Genomic DNA, 21,967 nt, shown 5'->3' with positions numbered 1-21,967 from the left:
CCGGCCTCCCCAAGGCGCGGCGGCTCCGCCTCACGGCCCGCAGCTGCCACAGGCCGCCCGCCGGCGCTCGCCGCCATGGCGCCGCGGGGCCGCCTCCCGCAGGAGGAGCCGGGCGGGCCGCAGCCGGCAGGGGGCGCTGTGCCCCCCCCCGGCCCGGCGGCTGACAACGGGCCGGCGTGAGGGGCGGGCGCGTCAGCGGCTGCGAGCGGCGGAGCTGTGGGACGTCTCGGAAGATGGCGGCGCCCCTGGACATGGAGCCGTCAGAACTCAGCTTGGAGCTGTTGCCCACCGACCCGCTGCTGCTCATCCTCAGCTTCCTGGATTACCGGGATCTAATGAGGTACGGGCCGGGCCCGGCGCCGCCCCGGGGCTGCGCTGCCCCCTCGGGGGGGGAGGGCCGGGCCGGGCCGAGCCCGGCCGCGGCGGCGCTGAGGGGCCCGGCGGCAGGCGGCAGGGAGGGGGCGGCCGCCGCGGCGCCGCACCGAGCGCGGGCACAACTTTTCGGTGGCGGGTGGCCGTGCCGTGCCGGGCAGGGGCCGCGGCGGCGGGGGTGGGGGCGCCCGCAGGGCCGGGCACCGGGGGGACGGGCTGGGGCAGGCGCCGGCGGAGCTGCGCTGTGGGGCCGGCTCCTGCAGCTCCCTCCCCTGACAAACGCCGGCCTTCTCCGCCGATATTTGCCCCTATTTTTTTTTTTTATTTTTATTTTTTTTTTAGTACAAGGAAACGTTGCCTGTTTTCCTCTCCCCCATTATATATTGGCTGTATGTATAGCGAAATGACAATGTAGAGACGGTGAACCCGTAACTGGAGTGAAATCATTAATTCTCTGAAACTGTTGCCTATCTGCGGGCAAACAAAGGGCGGTCTTATTGCCAGTCAATACGTCCCGCGACTTGAAGGAGCTGTTGTTTGAGGAAAAGCAAATTATATGAAATAGGACGGCTTCTCAGGCAGGACGACGTGGGTGAAAGTTGCCGGCGCCTGTGGGACACCTGGGCGGGTGGCTGGGGCCGGGCGGCACGCAGCGGGGTGAGGGTGTTGTAGCTAAACCCTCACCCGTGACGTACAGGCGGCGTGGGCACGGGTTGGAATCACGGAATTTAATCAGAGAGAGAGGGGTAGATGGTGTAAAATAGTATATCATCAAAATGGTTTTTGTTTGCTTCCCCCCCTCCCCATAAATACTACTCAAGAAAGCTCAAGGCAGCCAGCAGAAATCTGTTACGGTAACGACAAGAGATTAAGCATAAGCAAAAATGAAACAATTTTTACAAATCCAGTATGGATGATTTAGCAGTAGTTGCTGATGCTGTAGTAAAGGCACTACCTGCTTTTGTTATGTGCTTAACAAAATGAGGTGGATTTTGCTGGGCAAGCATAATTAAATACTGTGTGGGGTTCTTATTTATACGGTCGGTAATGGCAGTTTTGCATAGCTGGCTGTTTGCAGTAGTCAAAGTGTTAATTGAGGAAATCTCTAGTTGCTGCCGTTTGGTTTAGGACATACAGATAACCGACCATCACAAATGTTACAGTCTCCCTGGTATTCCACAGGTTGGTTAGTCTGGTGGTGGCTCTTAAATAATGGAAAAGCTGACAGGTGACCAAATATTTCTGTAATTAATGAGAATGGCTTTAATTGCATCTTTATCATGTTTGAAGCCACATGTTCCTTTGATGCTATGGACTTATTTCCTACCAGAAATTACAAGCTTGATTTGATTGATAAAGACCAATATAATATATTTCTGCAAGGGCTTTGACTTTGGGATATTTCTGTTTGTCACCTCCACCCAAAAAAAAAAAAATAATCCCCGTGTTGTGAATGAAGTTCTTCCATAGCCAAACGTCAAGGTTTGAAGTGAATGGTTTTATGTCTTTTGTGTCGTTGCGGAGGGGAGGGTTAATGGCAGGGCATGCAGGAGAATCACTTTCTTAGAGGTTAGGATTGTATTAGTATTTCAAAATTAAACAGTTTATAATGGATATTGATGAGGGGGGAAAAAAAGACTGAACAGTTAAATACAAATAATTCTGCAGTCTCAGTCTGAAATGTTTTCACCAGCCCTGGACTTTGGCTGATTTTACTTACCAAACCAAAATTGAGAGGCATCTTTATTTCAGTGTGCAACTATGTCAGTTTACACAGTTGGTCTTTCCTACTTACTAGTTTCTGAACTATACTGAAAAAGCCCCAAAAAGTAGTAACTGGAAGCTGAAGTTCAGTAACCTCATTTGGGGTATTTACGTGTTGATCACTGGCATTAAAATACACGTATTAACTGTTAGAACAAGATACCAGAGGAAGTGATACTGCCACATCTAAATTGCTGTTGCCTTTTGGGGAGTTTCTTCGAAGCATAACTGATAATCCAGCTCAAACACTGAAGAAAAAAAAGGTTTATTGTCTGGTGTTCAGGTTAGATTGAATGAGGCAATCGTTGCTTTTCATATAAATACACTGAAATGTCTTGCTGTCGATACCAGATAAAGAAAGACTTTATAACTGTAAAAGTAAATACAAGAACAGACTGTATCTGATGGCACTTCTGTGCTGCTTTTAAAAAGCAACTTCGCAGGCAGCAAAAGTATGGGTTAGCTTTTGCTGTCTCCTTGCATCAAGCCAGGATTAACTTAAATGATTTCTGAGGACAGTGTTAGACCTATATCCTACAGGTTTTTTTAATACTGCATTTGCAATAGCACTGCATAGTGCAGGGTATAATTCTTTTAACTTCTTGAACTAGCAGTGTTACCTGTAACACAATGGCAGGGGCTTATATAGGGCCTTTATTAGAGTGAGCTTGCAGTACTAGTTTCCAGGTGTGTCGTCCTTTAGATTTTTCCCTGTGTCTGTCATCATTGCTGGTCATGAAGTTTGTTGTTTAAAGAACTTAAAGTGGACGGTAACTTTGTAATACTCAAACTGTCTAGTTTCTGTAGCTTGGAAATAATGGAAAAGGTAAGGTAGAGACTGACAATCCAGGTAAGAAAGCAACTTAAATCATAACTAGCCTGTGTTGCTGCAGTGCTTACCACTGGTGGAGCAGAATCACACCAGAATCTTTCAGACAATGTTTACGATGGAGTAGCTCTACAGGATGACCTGCTTTACAAAATTACTTAATTGCTGACAGTTCTCAAAGTGTGTAGAAAGGTAGTTCATGACTTACACGCCTGTAATGAAGACTTTTTAACCATTGTAAGCACAACTCTAAAAAGGAAAGCTATGTAACTTTCAAACTGCATTTATTTCATGGGAATACAATGTGTAATAATACGGGTCAGTATTTATCCCTGTTTCGCCACTCTTTTTCAATCAAATTAAATTATTTTATATTTATAGTTGCTGCTGTTTAAGTCGAAGATTAAATCAGCTATCAAGCCATGATCCGTTGTGGAAAAGACACTGCAAGAAATACTGGCTTATTTCAGAGTAAGTCTAGTTGTTTTAAGCCTTTTTTCTATGAAAATAAGGCTTATGTTATCGTCCTGTCTGTTTATGTCTGCGTTACTTCTACTAACTCCAAGACTGAATTGGCATTTATCAGCTTCAAACTGATGAAAGGTTAGAGGTATCCAAAATGTTAATTTCCTAGAAAAGCTTCATGAATTTACAGGTGTTAAAAGGTTTTATGGTTGGGTTGAGAAGAGGTGACCTGTTAGTGCCTAGGCTCAAGGAGAAACTGCAGCTTGACCTTATCAGACACCAGGTATTCTAAGGAGGAAGGTAATACTCTGAGTGCTGTAATTATGAAGGGTACCACTGGATGGCTGTGTCAAGGGTAGCTCTTGCTGGGATCACAGAATGGTTGTGGTTGGAAGGTGCATTTTGAGATCCTCTAGTTCAACTCCCCTGCTCACACAGGGTGACCTAGAGCAGGTTGTCCAGGACTATGTCCAGTGTCTATCAGTGGGCAGCACTGAGAAGAGTCTGGCTCCATCTTTACTCCTTCCCATGAGGTTAACAGTGTGCATTGATAAGATCCCCCAGGCCTTCTCCAGACAGAAGGGTTCCAGATCTCTCAGCCTCTCTTCATGTGAAAGATGCTCCAGTCCCACAGTCACCTCTGAGGCCCTGCACTGGACTTGCTTCAGTACGCCCATATCTTTCATGTAATGTGGATCCTAGAACTGGACACAGTACTCCAGACGTGGCTTCGCCAGTGCCAACTAGAGAGGAAGGATCACCTCCCTTGATCTGCTGGCAATGCTGCTCTTTTTGCAGCCTAGCATACCATTGGCTTTTTCTGTGAGGGTGCATTGCTTGCTCACGGTGTCTGCCAGGAGCCCCAGGTTCTTCTCACCTGGTCGGCCCCCAGCACGTACTGGTGTCTGGAGTTATTCCTCTCTGGGTGTAGGGCTTTGCATTTTGCCTTGTGGTACAGAAGATTCTTCTCTGCCTGTTGAGATCTCTCTGAATGGCTGCACAACCATCTGCTGTATCAGCCACTCCTCACAGTTTTGTAGCGTCTGCAAACTTGGTGAACGTGTACTGTCCTGTCAACCAGGTCGTTAATGAAGATTTTAAATAGTATTGGCCCTAGAATGGAGCCCAGGGGAACACCACAAGTGACTTGTTTCCAACTGATCACCCTTTGGGCCTGGTTGTTCAGCCGGTTTTTGGTCCACCTCAATATCTACTTATCAAACCCTTATTTTGTCAGCTTCTCTGTGATGATACTAACTGAGACAGTGTCAAAGGCTTCACTAAATTAGTGAAAATTAGTAAACCTGCCTCTCTCCCCTCATCCATCCTGCAAGTCGCCTCATTGTAGAAGGCTATCAGGTTGGTCAGGCATTACTGCCCTTTTGTAAATCTATGCTGAATGCTCCTGATCACCTTCTTGTCTTTTTAGAAATGCTTTCCAGGAGGTTTTTCTTCATTGTTTTCCCAGGGGAGTCACACTGGGCTGTGTAAAAGATTTTACACGTTGCTCTTGAGATGTTGAATTGTTTTTAAAAGCTCACTTTCTGTTCTGCTTGCTTGCATTGAACTCAGGGTGTCTCTTAAGTGGAAGCTAACTGTAAAGGTATCAATCCACATCTTTGCTAAAAAAGGATGTTTTTCTCAAGAGCTGAGAAAGCTTTTTGAGTTGGCTGAAGTGAATTACCAGCCAGTTTTGTTACTGCTTATCCCCTTTGTGTGTCCTGTTTTCTAGACAATGTCTTTATTTATAGATTGTAAATTGTGAGGAGTATTAACTACTTATGACTTCAGTGATCAGTTCCATGTGTTTTTCCATTATTGAGGTTGTGCAGGTGCTCCTTGTATTACACAAGTAGCCTAAGGTGGCAGAACAGTTGGTGATAAGGGGTTAATATATATACGTAAGTGGGTGGAGAAGGTAATCTTAGGAACATTTCCAGACTTGTAGTTTATAGTCCCTGTTATATCATATGGAGTGTATGAAAAATGAACAGCAAGCAAAGTTGAATCCACAAAGATAAACATACCGTGCACGTTCTAATTATATGCAGCTTATGAAGATGTAATGCAACTTGCAAAATTTTGCCTTGAGATTCCGTGCATAAAAATCCTAAGCGATGTTCTTACTAGCATCCAAAATCTGGTGGGCGGCAGGGGAAAGAAGGTAAGGAAATGGAAAATTCAAGCTGAATACCTGATGCTTTGGGAAAGGAACTTTGTGTGTGTGGGAAGATTAGGGGGTTATAGGGCTTTGCTAAGGAGAACTGGATCTGGGGTTGGTCTCTGAGATGCTGGCTTCTCCATAGCCAGGAAGAAACAAGAATGAAGGCTATAGGTAATTTCTGCATATGACATTTGGAGGGTGAAAATAAGCAGAAACTTTTGACACCTGCTGAGATGTAACTCACTTTGAGTTTTCTTTTATTTCTTTGCTTTGTCATTAGTTTATCCAACTTTCCAGATTAAACTTAATCTACTTTTTTTCCCCTCAACTCTTCTTCAATAAGTAAGGTTCTTCTCTCCTTTTCGGAGCTAGAGAGATTCTAAATGTGATCTGAAGACTTCTCAGTTGTTACATTTTTATTTATATGTATGAAACTGTACTAAATCTCTTAGATTCAGCATGCTGATAGGAGTTTGAGGAGCTGGAATATATCCTAACACAAAAATTCAGGGACTGCTACTATTTGGAGGCAAGCATCCTTTGTCAGATGTTAGTCGGCACTTTTTTGGCAGCCTGTCTTCCCAGAGCCTGCTGTTGTGCCTGTGAGGAGAACTGAATATCCAGTGATTCATTAAGAAACTGACTTTATGTGTCAGTGCAGAGTTCTCCCTTAACTCTGATTTGGTCTTTTAATTCTTATTGGGTAAATAAAGGAGTTTGTACTAATGCGGTAGAACAAAAAACTTGGTATCTTTTTTTTTTTTTTGGAAGGCCTTCCTCTGTGTGTGTGTGAAATGTGATGTGAATTAGCTATTTGCTAGTTCTAAGATTGGATAATAGACAGCACTCTGTTTAAAGGAATACTGTTTCTGCGTTCTCTGCTGACACTAAGCACCCCAAATGATTCCTAATTCTTTTCCAAGCTGCTGTTGAATAGCTGCTGGAATTAATTGAGTTGTGCAGCTTCATGTGGCTGAAAGTGTTCCTGGTTTAATATTATGCATACTGTTTCTGCCAAATAACAAATACTAACTACTTGGATTTAGAAGTCGGGCTTTTTTGGGGTAGTATTTGAACTGATTTTCTTCATGCCCACATAGAGAGGAAAAAAGTCAACGAAATCAGAGCTGGAAAGCCATCTTCATCAGTACCTACTCTGACCTGGGAAGATACATCCGATACTATGCTACACTGAAGAAAGCCTGGGATGACCTAGAGAAATACTTAGGCCAGCGGTGTCCTCGGATGATTAGTTCTTTGAAAGGTATGGTGCCATACCTGCTTTCTGTAGTAGGCTGGCTACATGACAGTGTCTGTTATTAAGCTTCATACTGCTTTCATCCTAGGTGTGTGCCTCAATTACCTGAGTCCTGAAAATCAAGTAAACGTGCCTTTGCTTCCCCTCCAGTAAATAAGTAAATCAGACTACATGTATAGCCCTTGCCCAGTTACCATGATCCATAGATCCCTCAAGATTTCTTTTCAGAGAAGAAATCAAGATTATTTTTTTATAGTGACCAGTCTTCTTTATCTATGGATAATCAGGAAATGAATACAGTTCTACTGCTTTCGTCTTCTGTTGCTATGACTGGTTTGTTTGTTTGTTTAGTTTAATAATCCCGTTACTTCAAGGACTTGGGACCTGCTGGTGTGATTTTATTTGTGAGATTTAATTAAGACCTAATTAAAACACTTTTCACATGAAAGCAGGCATTTTAAACTAAAGCCAAACAAAAAGGTTTTTTTTTTTTTTCCTTCTATTGGACTTAGTGCGTTCCTCTAATGAAAGTAAATTAGTGGCTGAACAAGAATTTTTACCCTTCCCTCCTGCCCTCCTGATTCTGTTTTCAGACTAAGTGTGTGGTTTAATACTTGAAGTAATTCCCAGTGTTCCGCGTAATAAATCTTACACAGCAAGACATACAGTGAGTTTGGGCTTTTCTGGTATCAAAATAGCTTTTACATTTTCAATTGTACTTCACATGTCAGTATGAATTGACTGTTAGACCAAGATGTTTGATTTAACATCATCTGTGCAATTGAGATGTCTACAGACAGTGATCTCTTTCCTGTGCAAATTGTGCACGTGTCTTGGCTTTCTGGATGGTGCTGAATTCTTAAGTTTTGCTAAATATTTGTGAATAACAGAATGTGGTTAGGAACTTGTACTTTACTGTGTTGGTTTTTATTTTGTTACTTGTGTTAGTGAAGGAATGCCTTTTTAGGAAAAGCCAAAAGGGTTAAATGGGGCCTGAACTCTTGAGTAACACAGGCCATAGTACTTGATATACATGCTTTGATTTCTGTAACTTTCATGCTGCTCTGTGGAAAATACACCCTTCACTCTGGTATACAGAACCACTGAATTGCTAGTCAAATAGTTTTTAAATAAAACTGAAAAGTATCTGCATTGGAGGTGTTGAACAGATTTTACCACAGTTTTACTTTCAAAATCCTCCCAAGGAATTTGGTGCAATGAAGCTTCTCTTTGTCTACAGAAAGACAAAAATAAATTTAAAATTATCGATTTCCATGCTTGTATAGTGATGGCAGGTTTTAGCAGGAGCTCTTCCTTCCGTAACTTACGCCTTTTTAATACCACTTGTACAGGATCTTGTTTCAATGAATTGTTAAATTATACCATATAAATAAAACGGATAATGAATAGGAAAAGAGGTTAAAAAAAAAAATCAGCTTAAAAACCTTGATTGGAACAGACCACAGAGGCCACCCAGTTGATCTTTGCTAGAAGTGAGGATCCGGAAAGCCCACAAAGTGTTTGTGGAGGTGTAAGAGTCGTTACTCCCCAGCTCCCTCTGCTGCAGTTGATCTGGAAATCCCCGTTACCCGTTTATTGCTTCAAATTCCAGGTGAACGGTGCCTGCAGCCAACATTTCTCTGTTACTGATTGGACTGGAAACTGAAAGAAGCATCCCTTAGCATGATGAAAGAGTAAAATCAATACTGCCTGAAAGTTTTAACTGGGTACTCGGTCAGCTAATGATAATATTGTGGGGAGAAGGTTCATTTCACTTTATAAATACTTTCTGCTAAAGTCAGGCCTGTTGACATTTCACTGGAGATTGATGCTGTATTAAGTAGTCAGTTAATGTAATCAGCTTCCTTTCAAATTTATGTAGTATTCTTTCTGTGCCACCTAGCATATAATATTGTCACCAAATACTGACTTGAGTCCATGTTCATTTGATCGAGGCACTCACAAGTTCCATGCTTTTATTTGAAGTACTTGCTTTTTAGTGATTCTGGCCATTAGCCTGAATTTAATCAGTGGAAGATTCTTTAAAATGTGCTACTAGACAGCTGCATCCCAAAGTTGAACTGAATTTACCTAGCTTTTGCATGTCTGTTTGTTCACTTTGAATTATAAGTGGCAAAATACTTTGAAATATATATTCATTTTGTGATAACAAAAAAGAAAAATCCATAATGCTAAGGTTGCTGGGGCTACATAAAATTCTCTTCGACAATTGAAAACATGCTATTATGTCTGGAATGTGGCTAGGTTTTGCCTTATTTCTAGGCATGCAGCTCTGATGAGATGATGTGAAATAGCATTTTAAAGGAGAGCTCTTAACACAAACTCCAATATTCACCTTTGTCAGGAACGGTATACTGGGCATTTGGGGGCAGAGCAGTGAATCAACATCAAATTTGAGAGTTTTGTAGGCACAGCAGTTCTTGATTTCCCACTCCAAAACTGCCACTTAATAACTGTTTCTTTTTGTACACAGAGAGTGTGCGGGAGGAAGATCTGGATGCTGTGGAAGCACAAATAGGTTGCAAACTCCCTGATGACTATCGATGTTCATTTCGTATTCATAATGGACAGAAGCTGGTTGTTCCTGGGTAAGGAATGAAATTACGTACTATGTAATTAATTCCTTTTGTATTTCTCGGATAGTTTGTTTATTAAAAAGTTAAAATGTCTGCTGAACAGGATGAGTGAAGCATTTAAATGTATTGTAACTGAGTGCCTGAAGTGACACTTCTAGCATTGGCTGTCTTTTATTCTCAGAAGTAATTGAAAATACAGTGTAGATTTCTAATTGCTCAATTACTCTTATATTTCAATTTTTTTTCTTAGTGAGAACTTCTTTTTTGTTAATAACTAACATTTCCAACTGTTAGACTTCTAATCATACTGCTGGAAGTTGCTCCCCTGAGGTTTTGCTTTGTACTACATAAGTAAATTAGCCTCTTGCACTCTTCAGGCTTCATTATTTAGTAACTTTTTTCTTTAAAATGGTTAGGGAATAACTTTTAAACCAAGCATTCATTTCAAGTAGAATCAAAATGTCAGTTCTTCAAAATAAGTTTTATCAGTAGGAGATTTTACAATTTTATGTGGTTTCAGCAATTAAAAACTCCTTTTACATTAAGGTTAGAAGGCAAACGGCCAAACATAGTTTCCAGTTTCCTGTTTTCCAGCTATAGGAAAAGTTAGCAGGTCTGCACTTGATAAAGCCCTGCAAACATTAGCAAAAGATGGAAAGCTGCAGCAAATCATTGCAGTGTCTGTAGGGGGCAATGCATTCATGTTGCTCTACCAAAACCTTCACTAGTAAGGCAGGTGCAGCTTTCTCCAGTTCTAGTGTTGTATGTGCAGAAGGGATATGGGAATTAGTTTTATGCAATCATAACAATGACTTCTAGTTCTGTTTCTTTTGCAGGAGGGACTTACTTTAGAGAGGAGATAGGTACCCTAGTTCTGTAGACTTCTAGTGGAGCTCTGTATCTTGTGTGCTTCCTGCTCTTCCTACTACTTTTTCACTCCCACAGAGCCTCTACTGTGCTGCTGTGCCTGTGGAAGGGCTGCAGAAGCAGCCATATGCCTTCGGGCACACCTTCCAGCTTGAGCAGCTGCTATTGGGCTGTGGGCCATTGCGGTGCCCTCAGAGCGAAGGCCTGAGCCTTACATGCAGGTTGGCAAACCTTGTTGGTGGAGCACTGACTGGGGAACTAGTTAGCTCTGACATGGGACCCTGGAGTAAGAGAGGTGGCCACAGTGTGAGTAGAAGGGGTGTGGACTTAGCGTTGGGGCCAGGCTTGCTTCCCTGTGGGAGGTGAATGCTGGAAAGATCAGGTGTAGGTAGTGGAAGTCCGTGCAGCAAGTTGTTGGTATATTAGATCAGAAATAGAGGAGATCTGGGACTAGTCATCATTGTTAGGTGCTTCAGGTTTCAGTGTTTGGATGTTCACTTTGGTTTTTAAACTGTACAACATGCTGATTGTAGGCAAGACTACGTAAGGAAAAAGAGGGGTGAAACCTGTTGCCCAGGATGGGAGCAGCTTGTGTCATGCTGACGTGTGGCAGCTTGCGCCTGAGTCAGTGCTTTCATAACGCTAGTAAAAGCATCCGCAAGAGTTTACATCTGAGAACATCAGTGAAAGGCAAAGCAGATGAGAGTATAGGTGGGGGGGTGTACGTTGCAGGTTTGTTTACTCCTCTCGTTGCTAAGCGCACTGCTGTAGTGTGTGCCCTTACAGCTGATTAATCTGATCATGTTACTGCTTTTTATCATTCTTCTATTGTCTGCCCCTTTATTACATTGAGTGTGGGTTGCTTGGGTTTTTTTTTTTTTCACCCTAGCTCTCATCTAGCCTGACATTCACATCAATATTAACTTTAGCTTCCAATGCTTACCTCCATTCCTAATTTGTTACATATTTCAGATTATTACTACTTTTTTCCAAATGTATATACTTTCCTTATGTATGAGAGGCTCTTTTTGCTGTCTCTGATCTCACTTCCTTACTGTCAAAGACAAGTAAAAAATCCCATCCTTTTCTGTGATGCCTACAAAAAGCTAGAGGAAAAAATTAGACAATTGATGGCTTTGTGTATGTCTACTTGTGTCTGTCTGCCTTAGTTTTTATACTGAGATTATAATCTCTCTGACTCAACGGTCATTTTACTTGTTTGCTTCTCAACCTTTTCTCCAAAACATGGAGCACCTTGCTCACTGTAGTTTTGATCAATGACACTTATTGTAGCAGCTTGGTATTTGAGTTGAAAAATCACGGACACTTTGACAGTACTGAAATGAACTTGCATGCAGCTTGAGATACAGACAGTAGTTGTTACATTATGCTACTACAGGAAGCTGCATCAGCTGTGAGCGGCTTCTTTGAAGTAGTTACAGACATGATGGGAATCAGCAACACAGTTTAAAATGGTGCTTTGAGATGCACAAAGCATACAAGGAAGTATTTATCTTAGGGCCATCAAGCCTCCCTTTGTGAAGGTTGATGTTGTGAACTAATAACCTAGTTCAGCACCTGGATATTAGACTTGGACTTGATCTAAGTCTGATGTGCATCTAAAGCATCGATAGAATCCATGCTTACAAAAGATTTAAAGCTCTCTTTGCCTTGTGAGTGGTATCTTCTATTTATCTTTCCTTTTTTTGCTGTTGTCTGTTAAGTTTGATGGGGAGCATGGCACTGTCGAACCACTACCGCTCAGAAGACTTGCTGGATATCGACACAGCAGCGGGAGGTTTTCAGCAGAGGCTAGGTCTGAAGCAATGTCTTCCTCTTACTTTTTGCATTCATACTGGCCTGAGCCAATACATGGCCCTGGAGAGTGTGGAGGGACGAAATAAATACGAGATCTTCTATCAATGTCCAGTAAGGAAGATATGATTATACTTGTGAATGTGCTTTTCTAATGATTGATGGTGTCCCTTTGCATGTTATTGGATATCTGAAATATTTTACGTAGCAGAAAGTGAATACTTAGAGATCACATTAGTTTTGTTACTTGCCCCTGAATTCCCATCTGTGTTTCATCAAAGCCTGGAAGTGGAATGGTTGTAAGTGAAGGAAATTTATGTGAAATTGTTGGTGGCTATAGCAATTTCTGTAGGTTTCTGATGGTGGACAACCTTATTGGAAGGTATTAATTAAAGTTGTTCAAATACTCTTGTACCTGTTTCTGTAAGGAAGAAAAGCTTCTCCATTATGGAAGGTCAGCATCTATATATTCTTCTCCCCCAGATATGTTAAATGTAAACTTGCTACAATAAATGATGTCCCCTGGTTTGTAAGCAAAACTTACTCTTCCTCTTGAACAGCTCCTTTGTAGAATGTGATTATTTGAATATTTTTTGTAATTCTTATAGCTGTAATATTTTAAGGTAGGTGTAGTGTTGGTAGTGAAGCTTAAGGATATTATACCTAACGAGATTTTTAGCCCTCTCTTTCCTTACCCGTGCCCTGATGACTTTCCCCCTGCCTAAGAAAGCACGGTGAGTAAAGGGTGTTTCTTGTAATTACAAAAACAAAAAACAAACAAACAAAAAAGATGGGGATCTTCATCCTGTTATGGAGTTCTTGGCAGTTTGTTTTCAAAGCATGTAGCAATGAGATTTCTATGATATGCCATGATAATGGATCACTTGAAAGATGTTAAGATCCTCCCTTATTATACCAAGTATTAAAACCTTCTAGATAATGCTTGGAATCTTAGCAATGTTTATAAATATCTGATAGCAGCAGGGCTTCAAGAAGTCAGAACTAGACTCTTCTCACTGATGCCTGCCCAATGACAGAGGAAGAGGCAGTGAGCACAAGTTGAAGCACAGGAAACTTGACCTGAATGTACACAAAAACGTTTTTACTGTGAGTGCAGCTGAGTGCTGGAACAGGCTACCAGAGGGGTTGTGTAGTCTGTGTCCTTGGAGGGAGTCAACACCCAAGCGGACAGCCCCTGGGCAATGTGCTGCAGCTAGCCCTGCCTCGAGCAGAGGGGTTTGATCATCTCTAGAAGTCTCTCCTGTGCTTCTGTTTGAAGGCAGTACTTTGGAGGCCTTGTTTTTGTGAAAGATGCTTTAAGTCTGATTTTATGTGCATGAGCCTTAGTAGAATGTTCAAGCTGTGTATTCAGTGATCAAGTGAGTGCTCATAGGAACAGGCATGTGTGTTTTATATGTTTGGTTATCTAACTGGGAGTACCATGATGTATTGAGCAGCCAGGTTTTAGGTTTAGGTAGTATCGGGAACGTGTTTCCTATGTTATATTTCAGGTGTTGAATTTTAACCTTGAAAGTCTAATGCTTTCCTCCTAATACATCCACAAACTTCTTTCCCTTTTTAGGACCAAATGGCTCGCAATCCATCTGCTATTGATATGTTCATTACAGGTAACACTTTAGATAAAATATTCCACAAAGTGTTGTAATTGTGCTGTTTAGAAAATGCATGTCAGTGTGACTTGAACAAAGCAAGCACTCTGAATTTTCTGTGCTACCTGTAAGACACTAACCTACTTTAAAACATGAGCTTTTACTTGAAATGAAATGCAGGTTCCCTGTATTAAAGCTTGTCCTTCTATGTGTCTTGTATACAAATCATTCAGCATATTAACCTGTCTAACAAGATGCCTTTTAAGTTAGCCATCGTGGGGGTGATGTAAGCAGTTATTAAATACAACACCCAAGTGGATAGAAAGAATCTACTTTTTTCCACCCCCCAGTGATTTTTGCAACCACGTTGGAAGTTGAAAATATTTTGCATCCCATGATGAAATCTAATTAACTATAAACATAGCTGCAGAAAAAAACTTTTCTGGATTTTTTTTTTTATTTGCCTGATTGCTTTATTCAAAGGGTAAAGGAGGGAAGGGGAAAACTGTGTAATTAGTTATGTAGTAATGTGTTGTGATCATCTGTCTTGACATGTACATTGATTGGAATAGTGGTTTGATTATTTCTTTTTGTTAATCCACTGGCATCTGATAACTGTGGCTATGTCTAAATTCCTTTCACTCGGTGGGAAAGCAGATGTATAACAGATGACACCAAAATCAATAATAAAATTTAGCCTTGCGTATTCCTTAGGATATATGTGTTAATATTACAGTGAGAAACCACATTAAGCAATACTGTACCATTGCTGTACATTGCTGGTGGAAGGTGGTCAAACTCTTAGCCACGCTGATTTCTTGGTACTGATTGATTGCATGAACTGATTTTAATTTGAAGTAGTCAACCTGTTTTACAAAGGTCTTGCAGAACGCGTTGTGTGCTTTAGAAACATCATAGGAAAGATACAGCAAGAACACAAGAGTTTCTACCTAAATACTTTAAAGCTACTCTGTGGTGAATTGGTGTTGCTGCTCAGGATGGCTGCTTCTATAGAGTTGAGTTGGATGGTGAGGTGATCTGACATATTTAAATATATGCCATTGACTGAAAGGTTTAATCTTGGCTTATCGCAATCTGGAGGGAAGTTTCATGTAGAGAATTTATCTTGTCATTTTGAAGGTGGCGGGGTGAATCGGTCCACTTCCTCCAGTCGGAGTTACTTCATACAAGGTTTGCATTTTGTGGATTAGTGGTAGCGAGGAGGATAATAAACTTGGAGTTTCTTAGACTTCCAAAAGGTCAAAGGGCAGTACACATAGCTCTTCCTCAAAGGAAGAAATGGTAAGTACACTTAATCTAACAGGAGTGGTAGTACATGATAAGATGTCAGTGAAGGTGAGGATAATGATTTCTTAGTATTTCAGCTTAAATCCAGTTTTGTATCAGTAGCATTGACAAATACTTGAAGAACTTTACTTTTCTATTGAACTCCATATTGCAGTGCTTAGAAGATTTATGGCTGAGAAGTTCTTTGTGGAGAGCTGGTGTGTCTTGTATGAAACTCTCTTCTTTGAGAGTTAGATGTGGCAGCTTGACTGTCTACTTAGAAATTAAGCTGTTCCTGAATAATGGCTGTAGGTGTATGAAAAGCTGTTCTCAGGCAGTGGTGGTAGATGTATGAAAATCCCAGGTTCTTTGGCATGACATACAGCCTTAGCCTTCTGGGTTTGTGGCAGAAGCGCAGAGTGTGTTTATGGCTTATTCCTGTTTTAAGGAGAGGGAAATTCTGCAACTTGCTAGCATGTTTCTTAGAAACTCTGTTTGTATGGAAACCTGGCTTTCAGAACTGAAGTCCATAAACCCACCGGCAGGTTTGCATGCCTCTTGTAGGTAAAATAGCTGGAAAAAGCTATACAAGTAGCACAGGCCACTATACTTGTCTTTCCCAGTAACAGCCCATCATGAGCAGGAAACCAGGTGGTAAGGCACACCAACATTTGAAGACCGTGATTATAATGTGAAATACTTGGGTAAGAGGTTCTTTGCTGTGTCGTTTCTGGAGTGTGCACCCTTAACTCTCAGTTCTCGGTTGTTTTTTCCAAGTGATCTCTGTTGTTAGAATGGTCTCGAATATTGACTGACTCATCTAAGTCTGAAAGTTTATTATAAATATAATCAAAGCTTTAAACTTTTTTTCTTGAAGTATTTATTGCAATGTGCTTAGTGGTAAACATACCTGTCCTTATGAACACTTTCTTCTTTGACATCTAGGTACATCCTACTTGGAATGGTTTACATCCTACGTAAACAAGGTTGTAACCGGTGGTTATCCTATCATCAGAGACCAGATTTTCAGGTATTGTGACTGGGATTTGTAACCTCAGTGCAAGGTTTTGATGCTGCTTTTAGAATGCTGACCTCTTTCCAAGTAGTTACAGGTATCTGATATAAAAGTTGATGGTGGAGAGAGGAGAAGGCATATGAAGCTTATTGAAGATAAAGCTGTAAAACAGAATGCTGAAAGAAACTTTTTTTTAACCAGAATCTTCAGAGTTTGTAATTTTGCGTTGACAGGACCAGAATTCTGCGTTACAACGGATCTGAAGTTTAGCTAACAGCATATTTATTCTGTTTGCCATGAGTATGCTGCTGCAGTACTATTCTGAGTTACTAAAAAACCAATTTTTTTCAGGGAACTGGTCTGTAAAATAACACTGTTGAATATGTAAATAAACAGGACTTGTCCTTGTGTTTGAATCTTTATGCACTTTTAATTTCTTCTAAATATAAGCAAGACCCTTAATTCTGTCAAACTGGGATGCTGTAGAACCAAGTTCCTGATCTGTAAATTAATTCGCTGTAGGAGTTTCTAGGTTTTATTTTTTAAACAGTGTAATGACATATCCTTATTTAAAAGTGTGTTTTCATTGACTTCAGATCAAATTACACATCTGGCTTAATAGAAGCATTACTGGAGGTACAAATTGATCCACAGCTGTATGAGTTTAGGTGATGGGGCAGTATATGTTGTGAAGACTCTGCATACGTACTTCCTTTATTGAACTGCCAAATGAAAAGTTAAGAATTACTTTTAACCTAGCATGACATTCCTATTAGGAATTAACTAATCGCTTTACATGTTCAGTTTTTTGTATTGAATGTACAGAGCTATTTGCAGTGTTGATGTTTTCCTTTCTCTAGGTATGTGCATGATAAAGAATGTGTTGCTACCACAGGAGATATTACTGTTTCTGTGTCCACATCTTTTCTACCTGAACTCAGTTCTGTACATCCACCGCATTATTTTTTCACTTACAGAATCAGGTAAAAATAACAACTGAATTAACTCTTGTAACACAGGAAAGACCTATGTAACATTCAAAGCATCAGTTTTGACAAAATTATGCATGGCATTCAAAAACATTGTAAAATGGATAGGAAGTACACAACGTGCTGTACTTTTTAATAAAAAAATACTGAATCATTACCTGGTCAGGTATGCAAAGTACCAGTCAAGTTGGTAATTGGTAAAATACAGTGATGGGGCGGGGGGAAGTTACAAGTAGCTTTTGTGATTTAGAAAGGGGTAAATAACAACAGATAGCAAAGCAGAGACACGGAGATGGATCCCAACCACTGCTTCTGTATACTTTACCTTAGTGGGATTTTTTTCCCAGTCGACTTTGAGAGAGATCACAAGGACACTAAAGCATTTCTTAAATGTATGAAAGTAGTTACATATGCACTAAGTATGGCGTTTGGCTTCTAGAATCGAAATGTCCAAAGATGCTCTTCCTGAGAAGGCTTGTCAGCTGGACAGTCGGTACTGGAGAATAACAAATGCCAAAGGTGATGTAGAAGAAGTTCAGGGTCCTGGAGTAGTCGGTATGTAAAAGATTGCTTTTACTAACCCAGTAGAGAGAGTGGGTTTGTGTTTAATGTACCTGTTACTAAAGTTACGTTATTCGCTGTTAATCATAGTGACAGAGGGTTGTAGTCATTCTGTAGCTTGAAAGACACGTATCCATCTGTTTTGTCTTTAAAGTTGTTTTGCAAGGGATGTCTGACCACCCTGATAGGTAACCACTCTTCAGACAGTTTTTTAACATCTGCAATTGCTGAGAATCATTTATGCAGCCACTGGAATATAAATTGATCTGCCTGAGTGTGTTGTGGAGTGCAAGTGCTTTAGCAAACTGTTAAAGTGTAGTTCTGCTTCAGTCCTTACGCTTTACCAACAGGGGAGTTTCCAATTATCAGTCCAGGGAGAGTCTATGAATATACCAGCTGTACTACGTTTTCCACAACATCTGGATATATGGAGGGGTATTACACCTTCCATTGCCTCTACTACAAGGAGAAATTCTTCAACGTCACAATTCCTCGATTTCATATGGTTTGTCCAACGTTCAAGGTGTCTACAGCACGAATGGTAAGTGGAGATGCAGTTGTGCTTATCCTGGCTTTTTTTTGCCCTGACCTGCTGTCCAAGAACACTTGCATTAATTTTAATAGGACAGCGTAACTGTGTTTAAACTTCAGTGTCTTATCGTTTTTCACTTTTGATTCTTTTCTTGAAAATCACTCCTTTTTTTCAGAACCATTTCTCAACAACAATAAAAAAAGAAATGTGAAAGTATCACTCAGTCTATATAAATTCTTTTCAGTTTCTGGAATGTTTTTTAGTAAGAAAACACTTCAGGTGCAAAAATTACAGTGTTGAGCATTCATATTGATAGCTCCTTACAAAACACACACCAGTTAAGACCAAGTGTAGCTGTAGTGTAGGCAGTTTGTACATTGGGAGAGCCATGTATCCTCATTGCTTTGACACGTAATGCTGCCGGTTGAATTCGGGACCCTTGGCCTTAGCTTTGGTAGCATGCTGTACATGGCTATGGGTCTTCCTTCTCAAGTCCTCGCCTCTGTCTGGTGTGATGGTCTGACCTGGCTGTATCAGTGAGATCAGGGCCCTGTGGGCTCTCAACAGAGGTAGGATGTGACCATTCCGTGTCTGAACACAGCTGCACCTCAGGATGCACAGAAATGTATCTGTGTGTGTGTATGTCTGTCTGTCCGTCCAGGGCATATTTCAGAGTTCTCGATTTGTGCCTAGAAACATGGCATTGCATTAGCTGTTTGGATTTCACAGTTCTCTTAATATCCCACCTTGGTATGACCACACTCGTCTGTTTTGGCCGTAACAGCGTATCTACTTTCTGCAACAAGAAAAAGTCAGTTAATGACAATTTAAAAATGACAGCAGTCCGTATGACGATCATTAGTTCTCACTGAAAGTGCATTTCATCAAGTCACTTAATGACTTTGCAAATGAGTAAGATACTTAGCTTGCTGTTAATTATAACCTAGTTTTTATTTTGAAGATTGCAGGTTAACAATGTGATTTCTCGCTTTGGCATGTTTAGAGAAGAATGCTTTATTTTATCACTAGCATAGCACTTATTTAGTGACTCATTCAGGTAGAACTTGGAAGTGTTTGTGCAAGCACTGAGCCTTTCCTCAGAGGTAGGCATCTACTTGTACACTTTCTCAGGTGTTTCCAGGGATTTGAGACATTCTCATTACCAGCAGCTCTAACAGTAAGTGCCAGCGGATGTCATGTTTCTAACAGAAGATGGCATATCTCAACTCTTGCCCACATTTATGGGAGTTGAAACCTCCTTCCATTCAGCTGAATGTAAAAATACTTTTCTCTTTTGCTTTACCTCTGTCCTAAAAGTAGTAATGACCCTTTGTTTTTAAACTACTTTTAATAAAAGTACAACAGAGCTGTACCTGTTTTCTTGATGGCTTAAGATACTGAATTGTGGCTTTACGTAGTTGTACCTGTGAAATAATGAAGGTTAACGAATATTTACCGAGTTAAAGGTCAAGTAGTTTGGCAAAATTATCTCTGTTGCAAATTAAACTTTGTAATTGTAAGGAGCTGGTTGTAGGACATAGATCACAATGTCAGCTTCAGCTAATTGACACCATAACGCAAACTTTTCTAGGAATTATTAGTGCTTTCTTATAACTAGCTAGCATAGCTTTTAATTAAATCTGAATGTGTTTTGTATTAGGAAACAAACCATAATGAATATGCAGTGGATGAAGACGAAGATTCCACAGACACCGATGAATATGAGGATCGACGTAGAGTGTTGGACATTCCTGCACCTTCTGGACGCTGCCCACGTCATACCTGATAGGAATTTTTTCAAAATAAACTGTTTTCAGAAGCTGAACTCTTTGGGGCTAGTGCATAAGAATATTTCTGACTGTTGTAAATGAACTTTCTGTTGCACATCAGGGCAACTAGCATGAATGTTGGTGCCAGTTCTAATGTTCATCAGAGTATAACTTTTTTTTTTCTCCCCTGGTTTGGAAGTGGGGGGTGGGGTTGGGTAGGGGAGAGGGAGAGAGAGGAGGAAAAAGGCGTTTGGGCTTTGTTCATTTTTTTCCGAAGCGTGAAACAGCTTGGTAGTCCAAGGTAATCATATCTTACATTTTTAAACTATTGCCTATTTATGATCATGCTGCAAATACGGTGTGGGGCTTTGTTTTTATACAAGCATCTAAAATTAGCAATAGACAAGATGGCAAAAAAGGTGTATCCTTTTGTCCTTTCTCGTGAGTTTCTACTCTTGATTAACTCCTGCTAAGAAGAAACTTGCCGTTTGGTCTGTGTATCCCACTTGGGTGAGATCAGGTGCTCTTACGCTCTTTTTTTTTTTTTTTTTTTTTTTTTTTTTTTTAAATTACATAGAAGTACCAGAAAATTCTGGTCATCATATGCATAAATTAGGAATGAAACTGGCCTTATTTTTAGACAATCTGTCTTTTAGCTTAATTTTATGCAAAGTGACTCTGATTGGATAATGCCTTCTGGAATGTAGTGTACATGCACAAGCTGCCGGTTGGTCACTGAGAAATTGCTCAGTGACTACGGAGTATGTATTTGTAAATACGTTTTGAATTTTTTCTTCACATGATGTTTGCTGTTCAGACTTTGTCATAGGTGACAAATTTATGTTGAAGTATCGTTCCCTAAATCCTCAATGGATTTTTGTAACTACGCCTGAATAAAAAAAGGAAAAAAAAAAAAAAGGGAGCCTGACAGAACACTAGATGACTAGAAACTTTATATTTAAAGAAGTATCTGTTTGCGTTACAACTTTTATTTTGTTTCCATTGTCATTAATAAAGAAATTTAACTGCCTCCTTTGCTCTGAAGTGCTATGTGGGACTCTTCTTTGCCAAGACTTGAGCAATAACTGTGTGACCAGCATTGCTGTAGTCAGTTCCTCCTTTTGACATCCAGAATTAGTAGCTCCTATGCGGAAAACCAGCATACTGTGGTTCCAACTGAATGTTTTTTGTTATTGACTAGCTACTGCTGATACAGAAAACCTGGGTTTTTTTCATAAGTCGTAGTTTTAGATTGTCTGTGTGCTCATCTTTTCCTGGTGCCATGCAACATTTGGATCTTCTGCACTGGTACAAGGTAGAGAAACAAATACTGAGTACGATCCCTACAACAGTTGTTCAGGTGAAACAGAAGCAAAAAAATGTGTCCCTCACAGAAGTCTGAACAGCACTGTGAATCGCTGGAGTGGTTTCAAGTCGTTTCCATTTTGAGGATTCTTCAGTGTTAACTGTGAGGGGGGAAATGTGATGTTTGTGGCATAATGCTTGTTCTTCACAGAAATTTTGTCATCTGTTAAAAGGCTCAGTGAAAAGATGATTCAGTGGAACTAGAACTTATTCCAGTGTTGTCAGTCTGTTGTGTGTTTTTTAAGGACAGATGTCATGGGCGAGGCTGGCTTGGTAATTCACCAGGGTCCGTGTGTTCTGGTTAAGTGATACCAGCTGAAGGGCATAAGGCTCTGCAGAAACACTCCCAGCTCTTGGGCATTTTGCTGTTCTCAGGGAGTGGTTCTCCCTTGGGTTGTTAGAGAGGCACTGTAATTATTGCTTACTGTAGAAGGCGCCAGGATGCAGGACAATGCTATTCTGTCAGCTTCTGAGCACTGTGACATGAGGGTTTGAGGGCTCCGGCCCAAGCCCAGCTGGTGGTCACAGGACTCTTGTGAATGGGAGTGAAGGACACAGGTAAGGGGGAATGACACGTTGCTGTTGTACCAAACGCGGACGTGTTTGTAACAAGAAAAAGGTCATTCCGTTGCTTCAGGCGGCTCTTTTAGCAGACATAGCTGTAACAAGAAAAAGGTCATTCCGTTGTTTCAGGCGGCTTTTTTAGCA

General features: G+C 40.8%; 1 protein-coding gene across 1 annotated transcript; it reads left to right on the top strand.

Annotated features, from left to right (window-relative positions):
• Positions 1-167: 167 nt before the first annotated feature.
• On the top strand, positions 168-20,924 carry FBXO3 (F-box protein 3). Its single transcript, XM_055813327.1, has 11 exons — positions 168-340; positions 3,347-3,436; positions 6,695-6,858; positions 9,347-9,461; positions 12,041-12,245; positions 13,714-13,759; positions 15,974-16,058; positions 16,904-17,026; positions 17,472-17,587; positions 17,944-18,134; positions 19,786-20,924. Exons 1-11 carry the CDS (start codon positions 234-236, stop codon positions 19,909-19,911), a joined length of 1,368 nt encoding a protein of 455 aa, XP_055669302.1. The 5' UTR covers positions 168-233; the 3' UTR covers positions 19,912-20,924.
• Positions 20,925-21,967: the final 1,043 nt, after the last annotated feature.

Source organism: Falco peregrinus, chromosome 9 (assembly GCF_023634155.1).
Source record: "Falco peregrinus isolate bFalPer1 chromosome 9, bFalPer1.pri, whole genome shotgun sequence".
Classification (NCBI taxonomy): domain Eukaryota; kingdom Metazoa; phylum Chordata; class Aves; order Falconiformes; family Falconidae; genus Falco; species Falco peregrinus.
Note: the sequence above shows the minus strand (reverse complement) of the source record. Positions and strands in the feature narration are given on the sequence as shown.

Bases quoted from the DNA above. Each gene is read 5' to 3' on its own strand.
- FBXO3 (XM_055813327.1), top strand. From the start codon at position 234: ATGGCGGCGCCCCTGGACATGGAGCCGTCAGAACTCAGCTTGGAGCTG. The intron at 3,437-6,694 runs GTAAGTCTAGTT...ATGCCCACATAG, and splicing joins AAATACTGGCTTATTTCAGA to AGAGGAAAAAAGTCAACGAA. The intron at 13,760-15,973 runs GTAACACTTTAG...TTTGACATCTAG, and splicing joins TATTGATATGTTCATTACAG to GTACATCCTACTTGGAATGG.